The sequence below is a fragment of the Eptesicus fuscus genome, chromosome 12 (genome assembly GCF_027574615.1).
Source record: "Eptesicus fuscus isolate TK198812 chromosome 12, DD_ASM_mEF_20220401, whole genome shotgun sequence".
Taxonomy (NCBI): Eukaryota; Metazoa; Chordata; class Mammalia; order Chiroptera; family Vespertilionidae; genus Eptesicus; species Eptesicus fuscus.
In genome coordinates, this window is record NC_072484.1 from 35021736 (window position 1) to 35042931 (window position 21196).

Sequence of the window (21196 nt, forward strand, 5' to 3'; positions counted from 1 at the left end):
TATGACAAAATGCTCTGATTCCTAGTGCCAAAGGTTCAATTCAGTGCATATAACTGATCACACTCATCCATTTGTGCTTTTTCTTCTTTTTTATTGGTGCTTAAAGTAAAGAGCTTATCCTTGGCAAGTCATCCACATTGTTCCTTAGGCATTTTATCTTTGCTCAGATTGTTGAAGAGTGGTGGCTTGTTAATGGTTTTTGTATTTGTGTCTAATGCACATTTTAACATGATAGATGCAATGCATTGTGTAGCTAGACTTTTCTGGAAAAGCCAGTCTTTTAGGAATTGTTTTTCAGACCTTCAATAAATTTTTTCTTTAAATTTCAAAGAGAGAAAAAACAGAGCTTATAGTTTTACTAACTGGGAGAATCTTTCTTTTATTTAAATAAAAGAAATAAGATTCTGAAGCTATTCATCCTGGAACACATAACAGAGATTGTTGTTGAGGAAATTAAATATATATATATACACATACATATATGTATATATTTAATTTCCTCAACAACAATCTCTGTATATATATATATGTATATATATATTTGTATATATTTATAATATATATAAATATATATGTATATATATATTTGATTATATATTTATATATACATATATACATATACATATACATATGTGTGTGTATATATATATATATATATTTACTTGATTTCCGAGAGGAAGGGAGGAGAGAGAGAGAGAGAGAGAGAGAGAGAGAGAGAAATACCAGTGATGAGAGAGAATCATTAATCGGCTGCCTTCTGCATGCCCCACACTGGGGATTGGCCCCACAACCCAGACATGTGCCCTGACTGGGAATCCAACAGTGACCTCCTGGTTCATGGACTGACACTCAACCCCTGAGCCACGCCAGCCAGCTTGCAGGAAACTTTCTTTATAGTATATCAACACCTACACTTCTGAGTATGATTTTTGACTGAGGCTCGTTTTTTAAACCAGTGTTTGTTTATTTTTTACTATGATGTTTTCATACATGGAAATTTATCAGAATGAGCAGTAACATAGACCTCTTGTTGAACTTCAGTTTCAGCTTCTCTTGAGGATAACTGTCTTATATATTTTAAGTCAGAGAATCCAAATGTGACATCCCAAACTGACAGTAACCTAATTTTATTTGTATGGCTAGCCATGCTCCATAGACAATCCACTAGCTTCTAGCAGCAGTTTTTTGTTATTGTTAACGTTTTCTTCTTTTTTTGTGTTAAAATACAAATAACATAAAATTTGCCATCTTAACATTTTTAAGTATACAGTTCACTGGTATTAAATATATTCACATTGTTGTGCAGCAATCACCACTGTCCATGTCCAGAACTCTATTCATCTTGTAAATCTGAAATACCGTATTTTCCGGCGTATAAAATGACTGGGAGTATAGAAGATTTTACTGGGTTAAAAAGTCGTCTTATACGCCAGAAAATACGGTACTATACCTATTAAACAATAACTCCCCATTCTCTTCTTCTCCCAGCCCCAGGGACCTACCAATCTACTACTTGTCTCTATGATTTTAACTGCTCTAAGTACCTCACATAAGTGGAATCATCTACTATTTGTCTTTTTTGTGACTGGCTTATTTTGCTTAGCATGATGTCCTCGAGGTTCATCCATGTTGTAAATGTATCAGAATTTCCTTCCTTTTTAAGGCTAATATTCCATTGTATGTCTATACCATGTTTTCCTTATCCATTCATTGGTTTGTGGACACTTGGGTTGCTTCCATGCTTTAGCCATTGTGAATAATACTGCTGTGAATGTGGTGAATGTTTTAGCCATTGTGAATAATACTGCTGTGAAGTGTACAAATATCTCTTTGAGAGGCTGCTTTCAATTCTTTTGGGTATATACCCAGAAGTGGGATTACTGGAACATGTAGTAATTATATTTTTAATTTTTTGAGGAACCTCCATACTGTTTTCCACAGCAACTGTACCACTTTTATATCCTAACCAACAAGAGTTCCAATTTCTTCACATTTTCACCAACACTTATTGTTTTCTATGTTTTGTTTTTATAGTAATCATTCTATATAATAAAAGGCTAATATGCAAATTGACCAAACAGTGGAACAACCAGTCGCTATGACACACACTGACCACCAGGGGGCAGATGTTCAATGAAGGAGCTGCCTCCTGGTGGTCAGTTCGCTCCTGCAGGGGGAGTGCCACTCAGCCAGAAGCCCTGAGCTGGGCTCACGGCTGGCGAGCGCAGCAACGGTGGCGGGAGCCTCTCACCTCCACAGCAGCGCTAAGGATGTCTGACTGCTGGCGGGGAGCAGGCCTAACCTGGCAGTTGGACATCCTCCGAGGGCTCCCGACTGCAAGAGGGCACAGGCCGGGCTGAGGGACCCCTGCAGGTGCACGAATTTCGTGCACTGGGCCTCTAGTCCTAATATGTGTAAGGTGGTGTAACTCCATTTGAAATTCCCCAATGAGAAAAAAAAAGAAAAAGAAATTCCCCAATGAGTAGTAATGTTGAACATCTTTTCATCTGCTTATTGGCCATTCCTATATCTTTGGGGAAATGATTATTTAAGTCCTTTGCCCATTTGAATTGGATTAGTTGTTGGATCTTCTGCCTCATACACACCCCACACTGGGGATCACGCCCACAACCTGGGCATGTGTCCTGACCGGGAATCAAACCGTGACCTCCTGGTTCAACTACTGAGCAATACTGGCTGGGCTGAATTGGTTGCTTTGTTGTTGTTTTTGTTCAGTTTTAGGAATTCTTCATATATTCTGGATAGTAATCCCTATGAGATATATGATTTTCAAATATCTTCTCTCATTCTGAGGGTTGCCTTTTTACTTTGTAGATAGTGTCTTTTGATGTATAACATTTTAAGTTTTCACGAAGTCCAATTTTTTTTCTTTTATTGTTTCTGTCATTGGTGTCATATCCAATAAATCATTGCCAAGTGCAATATTGTGAAACTTTTGTTCTGTTAGGTAAGGGTCCAACTTACAGATAGCCATGTTCCAGTAGCAGGTTTAGAAAAAAATTACTTTTATAGATATGTGCTAGGCATATAGCAATATGCAAGGGAAATCTGGTGCTTGTCCTTATTGGAGCTCACAATCTGGTGGAGCAAGATTTTTGCCTATGAGCTGGAATTTTATTTAGGAAGGAAATGTTGAGGATATTGTATTTTTCCTTATTTCAGGGGAGTGGGGTCATGTCTATAGGAACAAATGGATGACTAAGTGTTCCTAGCACTGCCAAGGATTATAAAAGTAGATATTTGCATGCTTCCTTGCCTGAATTTTAAAAAATATATTTTTTAAATTAATTTCAGAGAGGAAGGGAGAGGGGGAGAGAGATGGGAATATCAATGATGATGGGTATGTGCCCTTGACTGGAATTGAACCTGGGGCCCTTCAGTTCACAGGCCAATGCTCTATCCACTGAGCCAATCAGGCTAGGGCTGAATTTTTGAATCTTGCAGGAAGTTCTCAAGATATTGACCATAGGCTAAAGCTCAAAGTGGATGGCAGTCTTCTCTGCTTCTCACAATGCTCCTGGAGATTCTTAGCACATAGCCTTCTCCATGTTTATTTAAATACACACCAAATTGGCACAGTGGAACAAACACTACCCTGGATATCAGAAACTTGGGGCTTAGTTACAGATTTGTCCATAACCATCCTGTGTGGCCTTGGCAAACCATTCTCTCTGGATTTCTTATATCTTTAAAATGGGGATAATAATACCTGCTCTTTAGGTAGCTGTGAGGATCATGTGAGGGAATATCCTCTAAAGCAGTTTTATACTGTTGTCATGTAAGGAATTAGCAGGATTTTTATTTGATCTACACAAACCAATGTGAGACAGGCATGTCGGGTTTCATTACTTTTATTTGGTCTATACCTCAGCTAAGTTTGTTCTTTTTTTTTTTTAAACCCCTATTAGTAAAACCTTTTTTCCTTGAAACTGACTTTTAGGGCCCATTCTCCTGTCTCTGAAAGGGAGAAATGAGAATCAGGGAGTCTAAGATACATTCAATATTATCTGGTCTAACACCAACTTTCCTCCTCCTCCTGACTCCCCCCTTTCATCTTATATTTTACAGAGAAGGCAATTGAGGCTCAAAGAGAGGGGAGCCATAACCAGTTTGGCTCAGTGGATAGAGTGATGGCCTATGGACCCAAGGGTCCTAGGTTCGATTCTGGTCAAGGGCACATGCCTGGGTTATGGGCTCGGTCCAATGTGTAGGAGGCAGCCAGTCAATGATTCCCTCTCATCATTGATGTTTCTATCTCTCTCTTCTTCTCCCTTCCTCTCTGAAATCAATAAAAAATATATTTTTAAAACAAGAGAGAGAGAAAATTTCATGCAAATTCACCTATTGAATTAGGGGTCAACAGTAAGTCTAGGTCTGGTGACTCCAAATAAATACCTGAAGATCTTGTTTTTTTAAAAAAAAGTATACATATAGTGTGTGTGTGTGTGTGTGTGTGTGTGTGTGTGTGTGTGTGTGTATTTATAGAGAGAGAGAGAGAGAGAGAGAGAGAGAGAGAGAGAGAGAGGGAGTTCAGAGAGGAAGGGAGAGGGGGAGAGAGAGAGAGAGAAATATCAATGATGAGAGAGAATCATTGATTGGCTGACTTCAGCACACCCCCTACTGGGGATCGAGCCCGCAACCCAGGCATGTGCCCCTGACCAGAATCCAACCCTGGACCCCTCAGTCCGCAGGCCAACACTCTATCCACTGAGCCAAACTGGCTAGGGCCTGAAGTTCTTAATAATCCAGATTCCTGGACCTTCCTCAGCCTATTGAATCAGAATTGCCAAATGATAAGACGTGGGTCTTATATTTTTTTAACCTTCTCAGATGCTTCTGATGTGGTAGACAGTGATGTGGTGACAATATTTGAAATATTATTTAGATCAATAACCTTAAACTTTAAAAATTGTACACTTAAAAGAATTCTGGCCCTAGCTGGTTTGGCTCAGTGGATAGAGCATCGGCCTGCAGACTCAAGGGTCCCAGGTTCGATTCTGGTCAAGGGCATGTACCTTGGTTGCGGGCACATACCCAGTGGGGAGTGTGCAGGAGGCAGCTGATCGATGTTTCTCTCTCATCGATGTTTCTAACTCTCTATCCCTCTCCCTTCCTCTCTGTAAAAAATCAATAAAATATATTTAAAAATAAAACAAACTGTTCAGCAGGTTATTCTTTTTTTTTTTTTTTCACCAGGTTATTCTAAGACTTGAACAGAACTCTCTTCTCTAAAATATATATATATTTTGTTTTTTAAAAAGAATTTTGAAAAATTATGTAACTCTTCACACATTTTAAACTTTATACTTAAACATCCTATATAGTAAAAGACTAATATGTAAATAGACTGAACAGCAGAACGACCAGTCACTATGATGCATACTGACCACCAGGGCGCAGACGCTCAATGCAGGAGCTGCCCCCTGGTGGTCAGTGTGCTCCCACAGGGGGAGCGCCACTCAACCAGAAGCTGGGCTCACAGCTGGCAAGTGTAGCGGTAGTGGTGGGAGTCTCTCTCACCTCCATGGCAGTGCTAAGGACACCTCGGGGGATGTCCACCTGCTGGAGCAGGCCTAAGCCAGCAGGTGGACATCCCCTGAGGGGTCCCGTGCTGAAGAATTTCCTCCCCCACAGTACATGAAGGTCGTGCACCAGGCCTCTAGTTTTATCATAATGTTAAATAATTGCTATGTGCAATGTGTTTTATATTGTATACATGTATATATTTTATATATCTTTTTTAAAACCTTGGGACTGCAAGTTTAGCTCATATAATTTATAGAAAATGCTCACCATATAACCTAATTTACATAGCAGTTCTCACTGTCAATATAATCAACCAAATCAGCTTTACTTCCTGTTAGAAAATAACTTCTTTCTCAGTTAAAATAAATATGTGACCCTGTGAATTCTATTTAACGTCTGAATTATAATTCTAATAAGACAAGTTGTCTTGTCATGAGTATGTCACCTGAATGAATTAAGATGTTACTTCTTTCAATACTGATTTCTTACAGAAGCTCTATGGTTTGCCTTCTTGGGGCTTTCTCTGTCCAGTTATACATTCTCAAATCATCCCTTTGTTTGGCACTTTGGAGGTTTTTTATTTATTTATCTATTTTGTAACCTCAGCATTGTACAGGAATAAGGTTTGGGGAAAAAAGAGAGAGACAGAGACAGAGATTTTTTAAAATATATATTTTATTGATTTTTTTTTATAGAGAGTAAGGGAGAGGGATAGAGAGTTAGAAACATTGATCAGCTGCCTCCTGCACACCCCCTACTGGGGATGTACCCACAACCAAGGTACTGCTCTTGACTGGAATTGAACCTGGGACCCTTCAGTCTGCAGGCCGACACTCTATCCACTGAGCCAAACCGGTTAGGGCTGAGATAATTTTTTTATAAACTGAGAGAAGGGTGTTTGTGAAAGAGAAAGTGGGAAAGGAGACCCAGCTCAGGCAGATCAATGTTAGGAAAGGTTACATATGGATATTGGGAATCTGGATCCTTATTCTCTTAAAACTTTTCCAGCTCATGTACCCACAGGAATAGAATATCCTAGCTAGAAAACAATGATTTAAACTATGCTACCTATCTAAATAACAAAGAACTATTGTAATGAATATTTTTAGTGTGTCTGCTAGACTTGAGAGACCTGATGTACATGTAAAATTAGGTTATATGATGAGCATTTTCTATAAATTATATGAGCTAAACTTGCAGTTCCAAGGTTTTGAAAAAGATATATAAAATATATACATGTATACAATATAAAACACATTGCACATAGCAATTATTTAACATTACGATAAAACTAGAGGCCTGGTGCACGACCTTCATGTACTGTGGGGGAGGAAATTCTTCAGCACGGGACCCCTCAGGGGATGTAAAATGGTATCCCTGGCTTTCTTCCCACTTTCTTTTTCTGCTCCAGGCATATTCTGTTTTAAGCAGCATTCCAAATGCTGTGATAATAAAGGATCTGAGAGGGTTGCCTTAATTCACTTGTTTTGGGTAAGGCTAGCATGGGGCATATGATGGTAGGAATAAATGTGTATGATTTCCCTCCTGGAATAGGTATGAATGCAGTGGGAAATGTATATGATTTCCCTTCTGTACTAGCCCAGGTCTGCCTTCTCAACAGAGAAGAGGTACAGAATCCAACTGGCACCAAAACCACCTTGGCCAAGGGTAACAGGCACAAAGTCCCTGGATCAAGGCCTGAAAATAGCTGGCAGAAGGACAGGGTGCAGTAATAGCCCACATTGCAAAGCAGGAGTCCCATAGCCTGAACCTCAGATCCAGGGGATTCTTCCATTTCTCCCATGTCATTTAGAAGTAGAATGCCGTGACCTAGAGATAGCTAGAGTCTAGAACTAGCCACAGGATACTTTTAATATTTAAAATAATTAAAATTAAGTAAAATAAAAAATGGAGTTCCTCTGTTACATTTCAAGTGTTCAATAGCTGTATGTGGCTTGTGGCTGCCATGTTGAATAGCACTGCTTCAGAATAATGCTGCTACTAATGTGCTAAGTAACCTCCAAGCCATTACTTCCCTTCTGTGCATTAGGTTTCTCATCTGTAAATAAGGATGGTGGACATCAAAAGCACAGCCATCCTCCTCTGGCATTCTAAATCTTTGGAGTGTGCTTCCTCCCACTTCTTCCTCCAGCCTCTTCTCCCTCCTCTCCTGGCTACTGACAGGAGTACCCAGAGGGAACATTAGGCTGCTAATTGGTCAAGTTATGTTGTTCCCACTCTTTGCTCCCTTGGTGAAAGGGAAAGTGACTTGGGGGTGTACTTACATCTGAGTGCCTCACATTTGTTCAGTGATTTATGGATCATAGAACATATTATTTCTTTATTTTACAGAATCAAAGAATCTCTAAGTTGGAAGGGCCTTAAAGGTCATCTCAAACTTCAGCAAATATGAATCACATGTGTTGCTTATAAAATTGAAATTCCAAGGACCACACTCCCTGGAGAATGATCTAGTAGGTATCCTGTTCTGCAGCTATGTGGTGCTGGGCCTTGAAATTTGTGTTAACACTGTCTGACCACAAGTTGATACACCCTGGTCTTGCTTGGTCCCAACCACATTATGAAGTCTGTTCTTTAGTATTCCTGCAAATCCCAGATTCTACATGGTATCTCCAGAGTTAGTGAGCTCCTGAAGGAGTATCTTCCATCATTGGACTGCTCTGACAGTTAGAAAGGCTTTCCTTATATTGAACTCTCCTATTTGATTTAGCTCTTCCATTTATAGTTACATAACACTTGTTTGCTTCTTTCCCGTAATAATCCTTCAGGTTCATTCGTTCATTCAGCAAATATTTATTGAACTTCTATTATATATACTAGAGTATACAAGGTTCTTTGCAGTGCACTAGGCATTCAGCAGTAAATAAGACCAACTTGGTCTCTGCCTTTAGAAAGCTTACTGTCTAGTAGGGGAGACAAACGATTAGCAAAAAATAAATAAATAAATTATAGCTTGAGAAAAATTCTATTAAAAAAATAGAATTTCCTGGCTGGCGTTTCTCAGTGGTTAGAGCATCAGCCCACACACTGCAGGGTTGAGGGTTCAGTTCCAGGTCAATGGCACAGACCTGAGTTTCAGGTTCGCTTCCTGGCCGGGGTTGGGGTGTGTGTGGGAGGTAACCACTCCATGTGTCTCTCTCACATCGATGTTTCTCTCCCCATTCCCCACTCCTTCCCTTCCACTCTCTCTGAAAAGCAATGGAAAAAAATATTCACAGGTGAGAATTAACCAAAGTAAAAATAAACAGAGGTTTGTGATGAAGAATATAGGAAGGGCTGATGGCCTTAGGGTGTTTGGGGAAAGCCTCATTAGGGAGGTCAATGGGGGGGAAAAAGGAGACATATGTACTACTATTTATAATACTTTAAACAATTAAATAAATAAATAAATACCAAAAACAAACAAACAAAAGGGAGGTGACATTTAAACTGAGATCTGAAATATGAGATAGAGCAAACCGCTCAAAGAGTTGGGGAAAGCTAGTAAAAAGAACACGACGTGTTCTATCAATAGGAAGACTAATGTGTTTGGAGCCTATTAAGCAGAATAGAACAATGACAGAAGATGAATTGGAGGGGTCCAAGGCATAGTAAAAGTTTGGATTTTTTTATATGTAATGGAAGCCATAAAGGGTTTTAAGCAGGAGGTGATGTAGTTTGTTTTATTTATTTATTTTTTATAAATAATTCTGGATGATATATGGATTGGAAGGGGGTAAGAGTGAAATGGGAGACCAGTTTGGGGCATTGTGATTATCTAGGTAAAAGGTGAGGGTGCCCTAGCTGGTTTTGCGTAGTGGATAGAGTGTCGGCCTGCAGACTGAGGGGTGCCAGGTTCGATCCCGGTCAAGGGCACATGCCCGGGTTTTGGGCTCGATCCCCAGTGGGGGGCATGCGGGAGGCAGCTGATCAATGATTCTCATCATTGATGTTTTTATTTCTCCCTCTCCCTCTCTGAAATCAATAAAAATATTTTTTTAAAAAGATGAGGGTGGCTTGAAATAGGATGAGGCAACAGATATACAGATATTTGAGACTTGTTATGTTTCTCAATATCCTTTCTTATTCATGCTAAACAGCTCAGTCTAGTGTTTCTTTCATAACAAGTTTGACTCCTCTTCTCATCTGGGTGTTTCTCCTCTGAAAGGTATATCTGACCAGTTAGATACTGCCCTCAAAGCTTCTGTGAAGAACTGTTTTCTCTGCATATTTTTTCCTCGACTCTTTCCTTCTATCCTGTGCTTTACTTTTCTGTTAGTCTAGGGAACTAAAATTTCCAATCCAATGACTATCCCTCTCATATAGAGAGAGGGAGCCCTAGTCTTCTCTGTCATTAATAAATTATCAGTTTTCAATTATTTGACCATGAACTTTAAGTACTTATTGTGCAAACTGCACTTGGAGGAGACAGAGTATAAGAAGACATGATGATCCCTACCCTGGGAGAGCCCAGTGTATAATGGGAAAGATAAAGCCTCAATAAATGTAATACAAGGTAGAACTGATAGATCACCAGGAAAGTGAGATAAAGGGCCTTGGGGAGAAGAAAGAACTGTATCAGCTTTGGGGTGGGTGCGGAAAAAGAGAACATAGGGAAGGCTTTGTGAAACATGTTAATTTGGAACATCTGGGGCTTGTGAGAGGTGGGGACAAGGAATACTTTTTATATGAAGTGTTCAATGATGACCTCACTGAGAAGCCAACATTTGAGCAATAACTCAAAAATAGGGAATAAATCATGTGGCTATCTGGGGGAGAATGCTCCAAATAGAGGGCAAAAGTTCTGAGGTTAAGTGTGACAGTGTTTCTGCCAAACAGGAGGCCATGTGGCTGGAGCAGATTGACAGGGAGAGGAAGAGAGAATAGGAGTATGTGTAAGGACAGAGAGGTAATGAGGGTCTAGATCAGCGGTTGCCAACCGGTGGTCTGCGGACCACTGGTGGTCTGTGAGATCCAAAAGGTTGGTGACCGCTGGATTAGATCATATGGGAACTAGTTGGCAATTGTTAGGAGTTTTACTTTTACTCAAAATGGTATGGGAAGATATCTGAGCATTTTGAGTAGAGGAGTGACATGATCTGACTTACCTAATGGTGATTTTGGTCTAGGATAGTAAATATATCTATGAAGAGAAGTAGTCTATCCTAATTCTAAATATATTTTGAATTAATATGGATTACAGTAAATTTGGAGAGTGTAAGGGTAAGTTAGGTAGAGAAATCTCCCTGGAGGATGAAGATGAGATGACTGTATACCTTGGGTTGTCCCATACCATATAGTCTCCAGGTAAAGGGGAAGTTAGTTTGGTCTACAGCAAGGGTTCCCAACTGGTAGCCCACCAGCTAAATCTTATTATTAGTTTTGTTTGACCACAGTGTTTTAAACTTTTAAAATTTAGTTGTCAACCCTTAAAAATTCAGAAATAGATTCCAGGCTTCCCTTAAAAACTGAAAAAAAAAAAAAAAGGCAAAATTGAGCTTTTATACCTGAAGTGCAAAAGTTGATAGGAGCTAAGTTTATGTACTTAGATGTCTCCTTTTTCCAGTCCCTGCCCCTTACTTCCCACCTCCTCTCAAAAAATTTAGACTGTGTCATTGCACATGCGTTGCTGTTTTCCTATAGAAGGTTAAGAGGAGCCCTGGCAGGTGTGGCTCAGTTCGTTGGGCATCAATCAATTTCCAGTGAGGGCATATGCCCCGGTTGCAGGCTCAATCCCCAGTAGGGAGAGTGCAGGAGGCAGCCAATGTTTCTCTCTTCTCCCTTCCTAAAAATCAACAAATTATTCTTTTTAAAAAAACAAATGAAAAGAAAAGGAAAGTTAACTATTTCTTGTTGCTATCAAAATTTTCCTTTTATATGGTCCACTCACTCATTTATGTCACCTGCCTGGATCCTGTTGATTTTTGAGTTTGCAACTCCCAATGTAGAGGAAAGAGGACTGGACCCTGAGTCCTGGTGCCTATTCTGCCTCAGTCTACCATGTGACCTCGAGCACTAAAAGTGGCCTCTTGGATCTCTTTCGAGTTAGGAGACTAAATTGGATGTTCTTTGAAAAATTCTAACATCCTAGAGGGCTTGAGGTCTTGCAGTATGTCAATACTCTGTACCCTCCCCCTCCCAAACAGCCAGGGAGCCCAGCCCGGTATGTATGTCAGAGAAAGAAGACACTGGAAGGAGTAAGATGCCTATATTAATAATGTATAACTTGAGCCCAGAGCCAGGGAGACGAATGTACACTGTGGGGTGTGTGTGTGTGTGTGTGTGTGTGTGTGTGTGTGTGTGTGTAATTAGAAGTGGGCTCAAATAAGCTGTTCTTGTATAGGTTTGTGCTTATCTATTCCTGTGTACTTCCTATGTATCAGGCTCTATTTTAGGTGCTAGGGGTTAGCAATGAACAAGACAGACAAGGTCTCTGTTGTAATGGAGTTTATATTCTAGTGAAAGACACAGATAATATACAAGTAAATAAAATACATGAGATAATTTCAAATAATGGGAAGTTCTATGAAAAAAAATGAAACTGATTTGATAGAGAGTTTCTGGAGGGGCAAGCTGTGCACATAGGTGGGTGTATAAATATGGTATGTGTACTTGCAAAAGGACCCATGTTTGACTCCTGGGTCCATATATTTATGCTTATTTGTGCCTATGTATGTAAATGGGCAGCTTTTATGCCTATAATATTTTGTATGTTACATCTAATATTATGAATTTCAGTGTACACAGGTGAGCTGGTATATTGGTATGCATGTGGAAACATATGTGCATGGGTATGTAGTATATTCTGCATTTAGCCTTAACTGAAGATGTTCTGAAGTTTCTATGGCACGTCAGTGGGCCAGATAAGGAAATGTCTTTTTTGCCTTTGGCATTCAGGGCCATTTGCCAGCTTCCTCTCTCCTTGTTTCTTCCCATATTAGAAAGCTCTCTCTGCCTGGCTCTTCTCAGTCCTAGGGGGCTAAGCCAAGGAAAGGATAGTAACTTACTCATTAAGCCAGGAAGTGGAAAGAGGCTGATAATCTTCTGTGTAACCTCTAAAGGCCTGGCTTCTCTGCTAGCCCCTGTCCTTTACACTATTGAGGGGAAAGAGTCTGGTCTTGAAATCAGAAGACCTGAGGATCTATTCTTGGCTCTGCCATTTATGATTGTGTGACCTTGGCCAAGCTATTACATCTCTCTGGGTTTCAGTTACCTTCTTCATAAGTACTCTGGGTAGTATAGTATTTAGGGAGAGCTATGCGGTGCTGGTGCCTGAAGGAGGAGAGAAGGTATTCTGAGCAGGGACAATGGTATGATCAAAAGTGTGGAGGTGGGAAGCCAAGAGAAACCCACTTAGAATAAAATTCAAACTTCTTACCATTGCCTATGAGGCCCTACATGATCTGGCTGCTGTCTTCTTCTCATTCTTACCCTCCTTGTTCCCTATACTTCAGCTAAACTGGCTTCCTTTCTGTTCTTTGAAATGGCCTAGCTCTTTACCACCTCAGTGCCTTTCCAAATTTCAATGTTCTCTCTGCCTGAGGTACTCTTCCCAATAATTCACATAGTTGCCTACTTCTCATTACTTAGGTCTTAGATCAAATATCACCTCCTCGGGGAGAGGCCTTACTTGACCATCTTATTTAGAGTATCATCCTCTAATGTTTACCAATATTTAAAATGCACATAGCCCGACCTGGTTTGGCTCAGTGGATGGAGCGTCAGCCTGCGGACTGGTCAAGGGCATGTACCTTGGTTGCGGGCACATCCCCAGTAGGAGGTGTGGAGGAGGCAGCTGATCGATGTTTCTCTCCCATCGATGTTTCTGACTCTCTATCCCTCTCCCTCTCTGTAAAAAAATCAATAAAATATATTTAAAGTAAAATGCACATATCCTTTGACCCAACAATTTTACTTCTAGTAATTCACCCTACAGATATATTTGCAAGTGAATAAAATAACATATGAATAAAGATATTAATTGAAGCATTTATTTGTTAAATTATGGTACATACAAACAGTAGAATATTAGGGAGAAGCCAAGATGGTGGCATAAGGTATACACCTGTACATGCTGCCCCTCTCAACCACACCAAAACTACAACTAAAAGACAAAACGACTATCACCCAGAACCACGGGAAAGCTGGCTGAGTGGAAGTTCTACAACTAGAAGGAAAGAAAAAAGTGCATTGAGACTGTGTAGGACCTGCAGAGCTGCTGAAAAGCAGAGGTACGGAGGCGCATGCGGAGAGGGCTGGCAACTGAGTACGCAGCTGTCTTTTTCAAGTGGGAGGGAGACACAAGCTCCCAACTGCTCTGAACTCCAGTTTCCGGCGAGACTCTGGGGACCCAGACTCCTACGGGGAGAAACTGGACTGTCTGGCATCGGGTCGGAAAGTGAGGATGGCTTTCTCGCAGAGGTGCACACAGGAATCATTGTTTACTGCGCTGGGGCACGTGACCCGGGTTCACGGAAACACGGAGATGCAGAGAAAGCTGACTGGCAGCCATCACTATTTGCCACGCCCTAGTGATTCCCTGAGACCCCGCCCTGCCCAATTTACAAACCCACCAGAGCTGTGTGCAGCAGCTTTTGCATATGAATGGCTTTCCCTTTCACAGCTTAACCTAACAAATTTGCAGCTGGGTCAGACAGCTCCAAAACTTCCAAACCCCAAACAAAAAGGAGAAATTTGCAGATCTCGCTGTAGTTCCTGCTGGGTGGCCTCAGACAGTAGCTGACTTGCACCTCCTTGAATATCCAGGAGCCAGTGTACCCAGTGGTCAGTGTGAGACAACACCAGATTTCAACTCTTCACATCCATAAGCGACACACTCAAGAGGCAGACTCAGTGAGCACCAAAGCCCCACTGAAGCCAGTCCTGCCCCATAGGGTGTCTCCAGCACAGAAGTTCTTCCATTATACACACATCTGATCCTCACAGCCAATTGGCCTGGAGGTCAATTCCTCCCAGTGTACCAACGGCAATCAAGGCTCAACTACAACAAGACTGTGCACACAGCCTACAAAGAGGTGCACCAAGAGTGTCCACCTCAGGTGATTGGGGAGGCTGAGCCACTGGGTCCTATAGGTCACCTACCACACAAAGCCACTCCATCAACCCTGGGAAGCAGCCAAAATGCAGAGACAAAGAAACATGTCACAAATGAAAGAAATGGAGGAAAGCAAACTACTGGATATAGAGTTCAAAACCACAGTTATAAGGTTACTCAAGAATCTTCTAGAAACCGCTGAGAAACTTAGTGAGACCTCCAAGGAACTTAGTGAGACCTTCAAGGATCTTAATGAGAATGCCAAAAAAATGGAAAAGGACCAGTCAGAAATTAAGCATACACTGTCTGAAATAAATAATAGTATACAGAAATCCAACAGTAGACTAGAGGATCCTAAGAATCAAACCAAAGATTTGAAATATGAGGAAGCAAAAAACACCCAACCAGAAAAACAAAAAGAAAAAAGAATAAAAAAAATATGAAGATAGTGTAAGGAGCCTCTGGGACAACTTCAAGCATACCAACATCCGAATTATGGAGGTGCCAGAAGAAGAGAGAGAGCAAGATGCTGAAAACCTATTTGAAGAAATAATGACAGAAAACTTCCCCCACCTGGTGAAAGAAATAGACTTATAAGAACAGGAAGCACAGAGAACCCTAAACAAAAGGAACCCAAAGAGGACCACACCAAGACACATCATAATTAAAATGCCATGGGCAAAAGACAAAGAGAGAATCTTGAAAGCAGCAAGAGAAAAACAGTTACCTACAAGGGAGCACCCATACAACTGTCAGCTGATTTCTCAACAGAAACTATGCAGGCTAGAAGGGAGTGGCAAGAAACATTCAAAGTGATGAATAGCAAGAACCTACAACCAAAATTACCCAGCAAAGCTATCATTCAGAACTGAAGGTCAGATAAAGAACTTTGCAGATAAGAAAAAGCTAAAAGAGTTCATCACCGCCAAAGTAGTATTATATGAAATGCTGAAGGGTATTCTTTAAGAAGAGGAAGAAGAAGAAAAAGGTAAAGATAAAAATTATGAACAACAAAGTGACAACAATTACATATCTATCAACAAGTGAATCTAAAAATCAAGTGAATAAAAAATCTGATGAACCGAATAAACTGGTGAATATAATAGAATCAGGGGCATAGAAAGGGAGTGGACTGACCATTTTCAGGGGGAAGGGGGCATGAGGGGTGCGGGAAGAGATTGGACAAAAATCTTACACCTATGGATGAGGACAGTGGCGGGGGGTTAGGGCATGGGGGGTGGGAATCAGGTGGAGGGGAGCTATGGGGGGGAAAAAGAGGAACATCCGTAATAATCTGAACAATAAAGATTTATTTTTAAAAATTAAAAAAACAGTAGAATATTATGCAGATGACAAAGAAAATGAAACAGCACAATAAGTCTTGATGGAGAATGATATCAATGTATATTAAGTTTTTTAAAAAGCAAGATTATTGAGCTCTATACTTAAGATTTATTGGATTTATAGTATACTCATAAAAATAAGACACAGAATAGTGTGTACTTTATGCTATCATTGTATAGAAAACAGTAAAACTCCTATATAATAAAAAGGTAATATGCAAATTGATCCTCACACCCTCACGTCATCACAAGATGGCCACCCCCATGTTGTCACAAGATGGCTGGCAGGGGAGGGCAGTTGGGGGTGATCGGGTCAGCAGGAGAGCAGTTAGGTGTCAATCAGGCCGACATGGGAGCGGTTAAGGGGTGATCAGGCTGGTAGGCAAGCGAGTGGTTTAGAACCGACAGTCCCAGATTGTGAGAGGGATCAGGCCTAAACTGGCAGTCGGACATCCCCTGAGGAGTCCCAGATTGGAGAGGGTGCAGGCTGGGCTGAGGGACATTCCCCCCCGCCCCAGTGCACGAATTTCGTGCACTGGGCCTCTAGTATGTAAATATAAATACATGTATTTATGCTTGTCTGATAGGCCTGTCCTGTGGTTATAGCAGCTCTTTCCCACTTCTACCCACACTCTGCATAGTTGGGATCTATGGGGTACTTACTTTTCTTTTGAACAGCATTAAAATTCAGTTTGTTAAACTTAAAATTCCATCTTAAGTGATATCCCAAGGACTTAATGAAAGATGCTAAAAGTGTAGCCTTCTTCCAAAGTGATTATCTTGGTAACTCCACATTAATTCTGTTTCCCTATCTACACCTTCCATCCTACAAGGAGTGGCCTTGTCTGCATATTGACTATTTCTGGAAACTTATACAACATAGAGTAACAGTGGTTGCTAGTAGGCAGGGTGATTGGGGGTGGGGGGAGGGAATTTCTCATAATATATCTTTTTATGCAGTAACATTTGTATTTATTACTTAAAAAGTAAAATTGAAAAAGAAAAACCACTGAGGAGGAATATTCTTATAGCTAAATATTCACATATAATCATGAAAGTTCCTTAAATGTCTTTAAAAAAAAGTATTTCTTCTCAAGTAATGGTTATCATAATCTGAAATTATCTTGGTTGTATTTGTTACTTGTGTATTTCTTCCACTATCATTGGTCAAGGATCTTGCTTCTCTTGTTCATCAGTGCCTTATTTCTATACATGTATATAGTACATAGTAGTTATTGAATAAGCGAACAAATGAAGCAATATCAAAGAAAACCAGGTGAAGCCTAGGGAGGACTGGGAGGCGAGGCTGAGGAAATCAGATGATAGAGACTGGTGATTCTCAAACTTTAAATTTATATCACAATCACCTAGTGATTCTTTATAACAGCTTGTAATAAAGAAGTAGATTATTGAATCCTGTGATTCTGATTCATTCATTAGGTTTGAGTAGGGGCTCAGGAATCTACATTTTAACACGTTTCCCTAGGTGACTTGGGTGCAAGTGATCTGGAGACCCCACTTTACATCTGTGACATAATTTCTCATTAATACATCCCTAGGATAGAAGATAAAGGACCATCATCCCATTTTACCAAATGAGGCTGAGAGATTAACAATACATTTTTCCAATTACACAGCTTGTGTATAAAGTATACTTTGAAAGGGCAAAGTATCTGACCAGTCAGTTCAAGGTAAAATTGTAGATGGCTCACCCTCATAGGACATTCACAGGCCTTGGTGTTACTGAATGAATTTTATGTTCCTATTTTTTGTTTGCAGAAGAGATTATACTCCCTAATGACTGGTTCTTTCTGATTTATCTCAGGGAGGGCAATGAGCCAGAGGAGACTACCCAAATCACATATCATGAACTTCTGGTCCAAGTGTGTCAGTTCAGCAATGTTCTCCGAAAACAGGGTGAGTGGGAAGGTGGGGGGAAGGGAGTGGAGGGCCTGGCCTTGGGATATCTGAGGACTTGGGGGAAGTAGATAAGGGATGGGAGGAATCTGGTAATGGGAATAGAAGAGGTCATCTGGGGTGGTGGTGGTAGTGGTAGCTGGATGAGAGGGAGCGAGTAGCAGCAAGAAAGGTCCATGGTCCATGGTCTGTGTCCTTTTCCTGCAGGCATTCGGAAGGGTGACCGAGTGGCCATCTACATGCCCATGATACCAAAGCTTGTGGTAGCAATGCTGGCATGTGCTCGCCTTGGGGCTCTCCACTCCATTGTGGTAGGAATTTGTGCTGGAAAGGGGGCCTGGTTGGGGATGGGGCTCTGGAGAAGTAGATTGGGCCTGGATGATGGAGGAACTTAAGAACCATATTAAGGAGTTTAAAATGTTTTTGTTATAGTTTCCATATCAGTTATCCAGTTTCTTCTAGGATCCTGACTTAGAGACTCTAAAGTTTTTATGAATGACTCCTTTCCTTGTTCACTTATCCCTGGGTCCCCCTCTCCCTCAGTCTTTCTTCCCTTCCCTAGTTTGCAGGCTTTTCTGCAGAGTCTCTATGTGAGCGGATCCTGGATTCCAGTTGCAGCCTTCTCATCACTGCAGGTGACTAATTTTCACCCCTTCTCCAGAAGCACTATACCCCAAGTCTTTGTTCTAATCAGCTAGTTGAGTTTTGGACTGCTCAATGTAGAGCAAGCATGTCAAACTCAAAGGCTAACATGGGCCAAATAAACAAGATTTAAGTTTATGTGGGCCACACAAAAAAAATAAAAGCTTCAATTTTCATAGAAACGTAGGTTTATTTTGATAGAGACATGCTGAATACAAAGGGATGAAATAAATGAGTAATCGTTAACATAAAATAATAGAACATTTTAATAAAAATAAATATTTTTTCTTGGACATTAACTTACCAGACACTGAATAACAGCACAAATTAATAAGCGTAACACAAATAAACCTATTTTTCTTGTTCTCTGAAAGCAAAATATTTCCTGTTGTGCACACCAAACAATTCAGTCAAAGACTAATGATGTGGCAATCAGCTGCTAAAATATTCGCTGCTAGTATTAGTGGAGAGAAATGGTGTGCCTGCATGTAAGGCACGTAAGGGAAATGAATACAACATGATTATAGTAGCCAGTCATTAGCGAACATTGTAGTTCGTTATTAATAATTATGTATAACAGGGTATTGTAAAAATTAAGTTATGAAATTTTTATTAAAATGTTTCTTACATACCATTGTATTGGCTGGGTCGCAAAAATATTCGTTATGGGCCACATGCGGCCTGTGGGCCGCGAGTTTGACATGCTTGATGTAGAGGGTAGGGACTGCCTACTTGTTAGCTCTTGGTTCTACCTCAGCCAACCCTCTGTCAGCTCAAATCAGCTGGAAGAACCAGAGTTAAGAGGCCACTCAGGAAGGACTCTGTGAACATTGTGCTCACTATGGATAAGCGGTGAGGAATATGGTGCCTTCCTAAGGCCTGGAATGTCTGTTGCTCCCCAAAGATGCGTTCTACAGAGGGGAAAAACTTGTGAAACTGAAGGAACTGGCTGATGAGGCCCTGGAGAAGTGTCGGGAGAAGTAAGTGTGTTTGGCCAGTTGGCTATTACTTTGGGTCAATTTGGATTTTCCCCAGTGCTATGTTTCTTTTGTCTCTCCTACCCTGATGGACATGGATGGGCCCTACCAAATTCTCTTTTGAGCCTACCATCCTACCACTTCAGGCTTTTCTTTTCTCCAGGGGTTTCCCTGTGAGATGCTGCATTGTGGTCAAGCACCTGAGGAGGTCAGAGCTGGGAACAGGTGACTCTCTCAGTCAGTCCCCCCCAGTTAAGAGGCCATGTCCGGATGTGCAGGTGAGTTTGGCATTGGTATGCCCTCTCGTGGGCTCCAATGGCTCCCTTTTCCTGCCCATGAAGTTCTTGATGTCCTTCTTTGCTTCCTCATTATAATGCTTGCATCTGAGAGCCATCCTAGAAATGCATTCTTGGCAGGGCTAGCTAGGAGCCAAGGACTTGGAACTTGAAAGTAGTTAGGGAGCCCTTTGCAACTTGGGACCTTAGCATGAGATATTGTGAGGGAGACTTCCATGCTGGATGGCATGAGGGATCCTCAGGGCTTGGACTTGGGTTAGAAATGGGCTGACTTGGGTGACTAAATATAATCTTGATTACTGGTCTGTGGCTTGGGTTGGGTTCCTGTGGGGTCCCACTATGGAAGGATCAAGATCTAGCTCTCAAGATATGGCTCTTATTAGAAAAGGAGGCAGTCAGAGGTTTGGGATCCTTCCCTCTCACCCTTCTCTCTCACTGCACTATACTTGGACCCTGCTCACTATGCTTTCCGTGGGCTCTTAACAGGGTAAGCTGAAAGAAAAACCCAAGTGCATCTGGCCCCAGGTATCCACCTATGCACTGCCTTGGGCACTGCTTTCCTGCGTGCTTGTCTGTGCGTCGATTGCTTTTTGCCTGTTTGCCCCATTGAGGTGTCTGCCGGACCTAACCCTTTTCTCCCTATCCCTGGGTCCTTTGACATTTAAGTCACCTGGAAGTGTTGTGAAACCAAGTGCCTGTTGCTACCTCTCTGACCTGACATAGAGCATGGATCTCAGGAAAGTAGCAACAGACAACTCATTTTTCTCCTGCTGCTCAGGACTTTTGTGAGAGAGAGGACCAAGTAACCTGTCAGAAAGTTTATACTGTGCATTTAGTTGGAACAGAGCCAGAAAGAGACAGGAGGAGGAGCAGGTAGAGGAGGTATAGATCTTAATCTTGGGAATTCACCATCAAGCTGGGGAGTTTGATATGTATTGCAAGTGAAAGCCTAAGTTTTTTATAGGACAGCAGAGAAGATTCCTAAATTTGTTTATATACTACTTTGGGATTTACAAGTTGCACATATATCCTGATGTAATTAAGTACTAAATTGAACAAAAGTTACATTGTAGGTAGTTCTATGAAGGGAAATCCCTAAGTGGGGAGTCAAAGCAGATAGAGGAGAGAGAATGGGTTTGGAGTCCAGAGACCAATTTTTAGCTGTATGACCTTGAATAAGTTGCCTCTGCTCTCTGGGCTTCAGTTCCCTCATCAGGAATGGAAAGATAATAGTACATGCTTAAAAGGAAACCACTTTCCTTAATAAAACAAAGGAGAAAACCCACAATTCTTCTGAGTTTTACCATCCTCATAGGGTATCTTACTCTAAATCTGCTATGATTATAACTTCTTAGGTTAATGGTAAAGATAATCCCCCTTTTCTATATTCTCATTAGCATGGTAGAGACCCATCAGGCA

The 21196-nt window shown here is 41.0% G+C and overlaps 1 protein-coding gene across 2 annotated transcripts in view; it reads left to right on the plus strand.

Moving 5' to 3' along the window:
* Window positions 1-21196, plus strand: part of ACSS2 (acyl-CoA synthetase short chain family member 2) — a 64114-nt gene that overhangs the window by 30029 nt on the left and 12889 nt on the right. The window contains exons 3-7 of one of the 2 annotated variants that reach the window (XM_008149703.2): window positions 17771-17862; window positions 18070-18173; window positions 18425-18497; window positions 19409-19484; window positions 19645-19759. In XM_008149703.2, coding sequence (XP_008147925.2) covers window positions 17771-17862; window positions 18070-18173; window positions 18425-18497; window positions 19409-19484; window positions 19645-19759 — 460 coding nt within the window. The remainder of the gene's footprint in view (window positions 1-17770; window positions 17863-18069; window positions 18174-18424; window positions 18498-19408; window positions 19485-19644; window positions 19760-21196) is intronic. The other variant, XM_054724169.1, reaches the window with a different exon arrangement.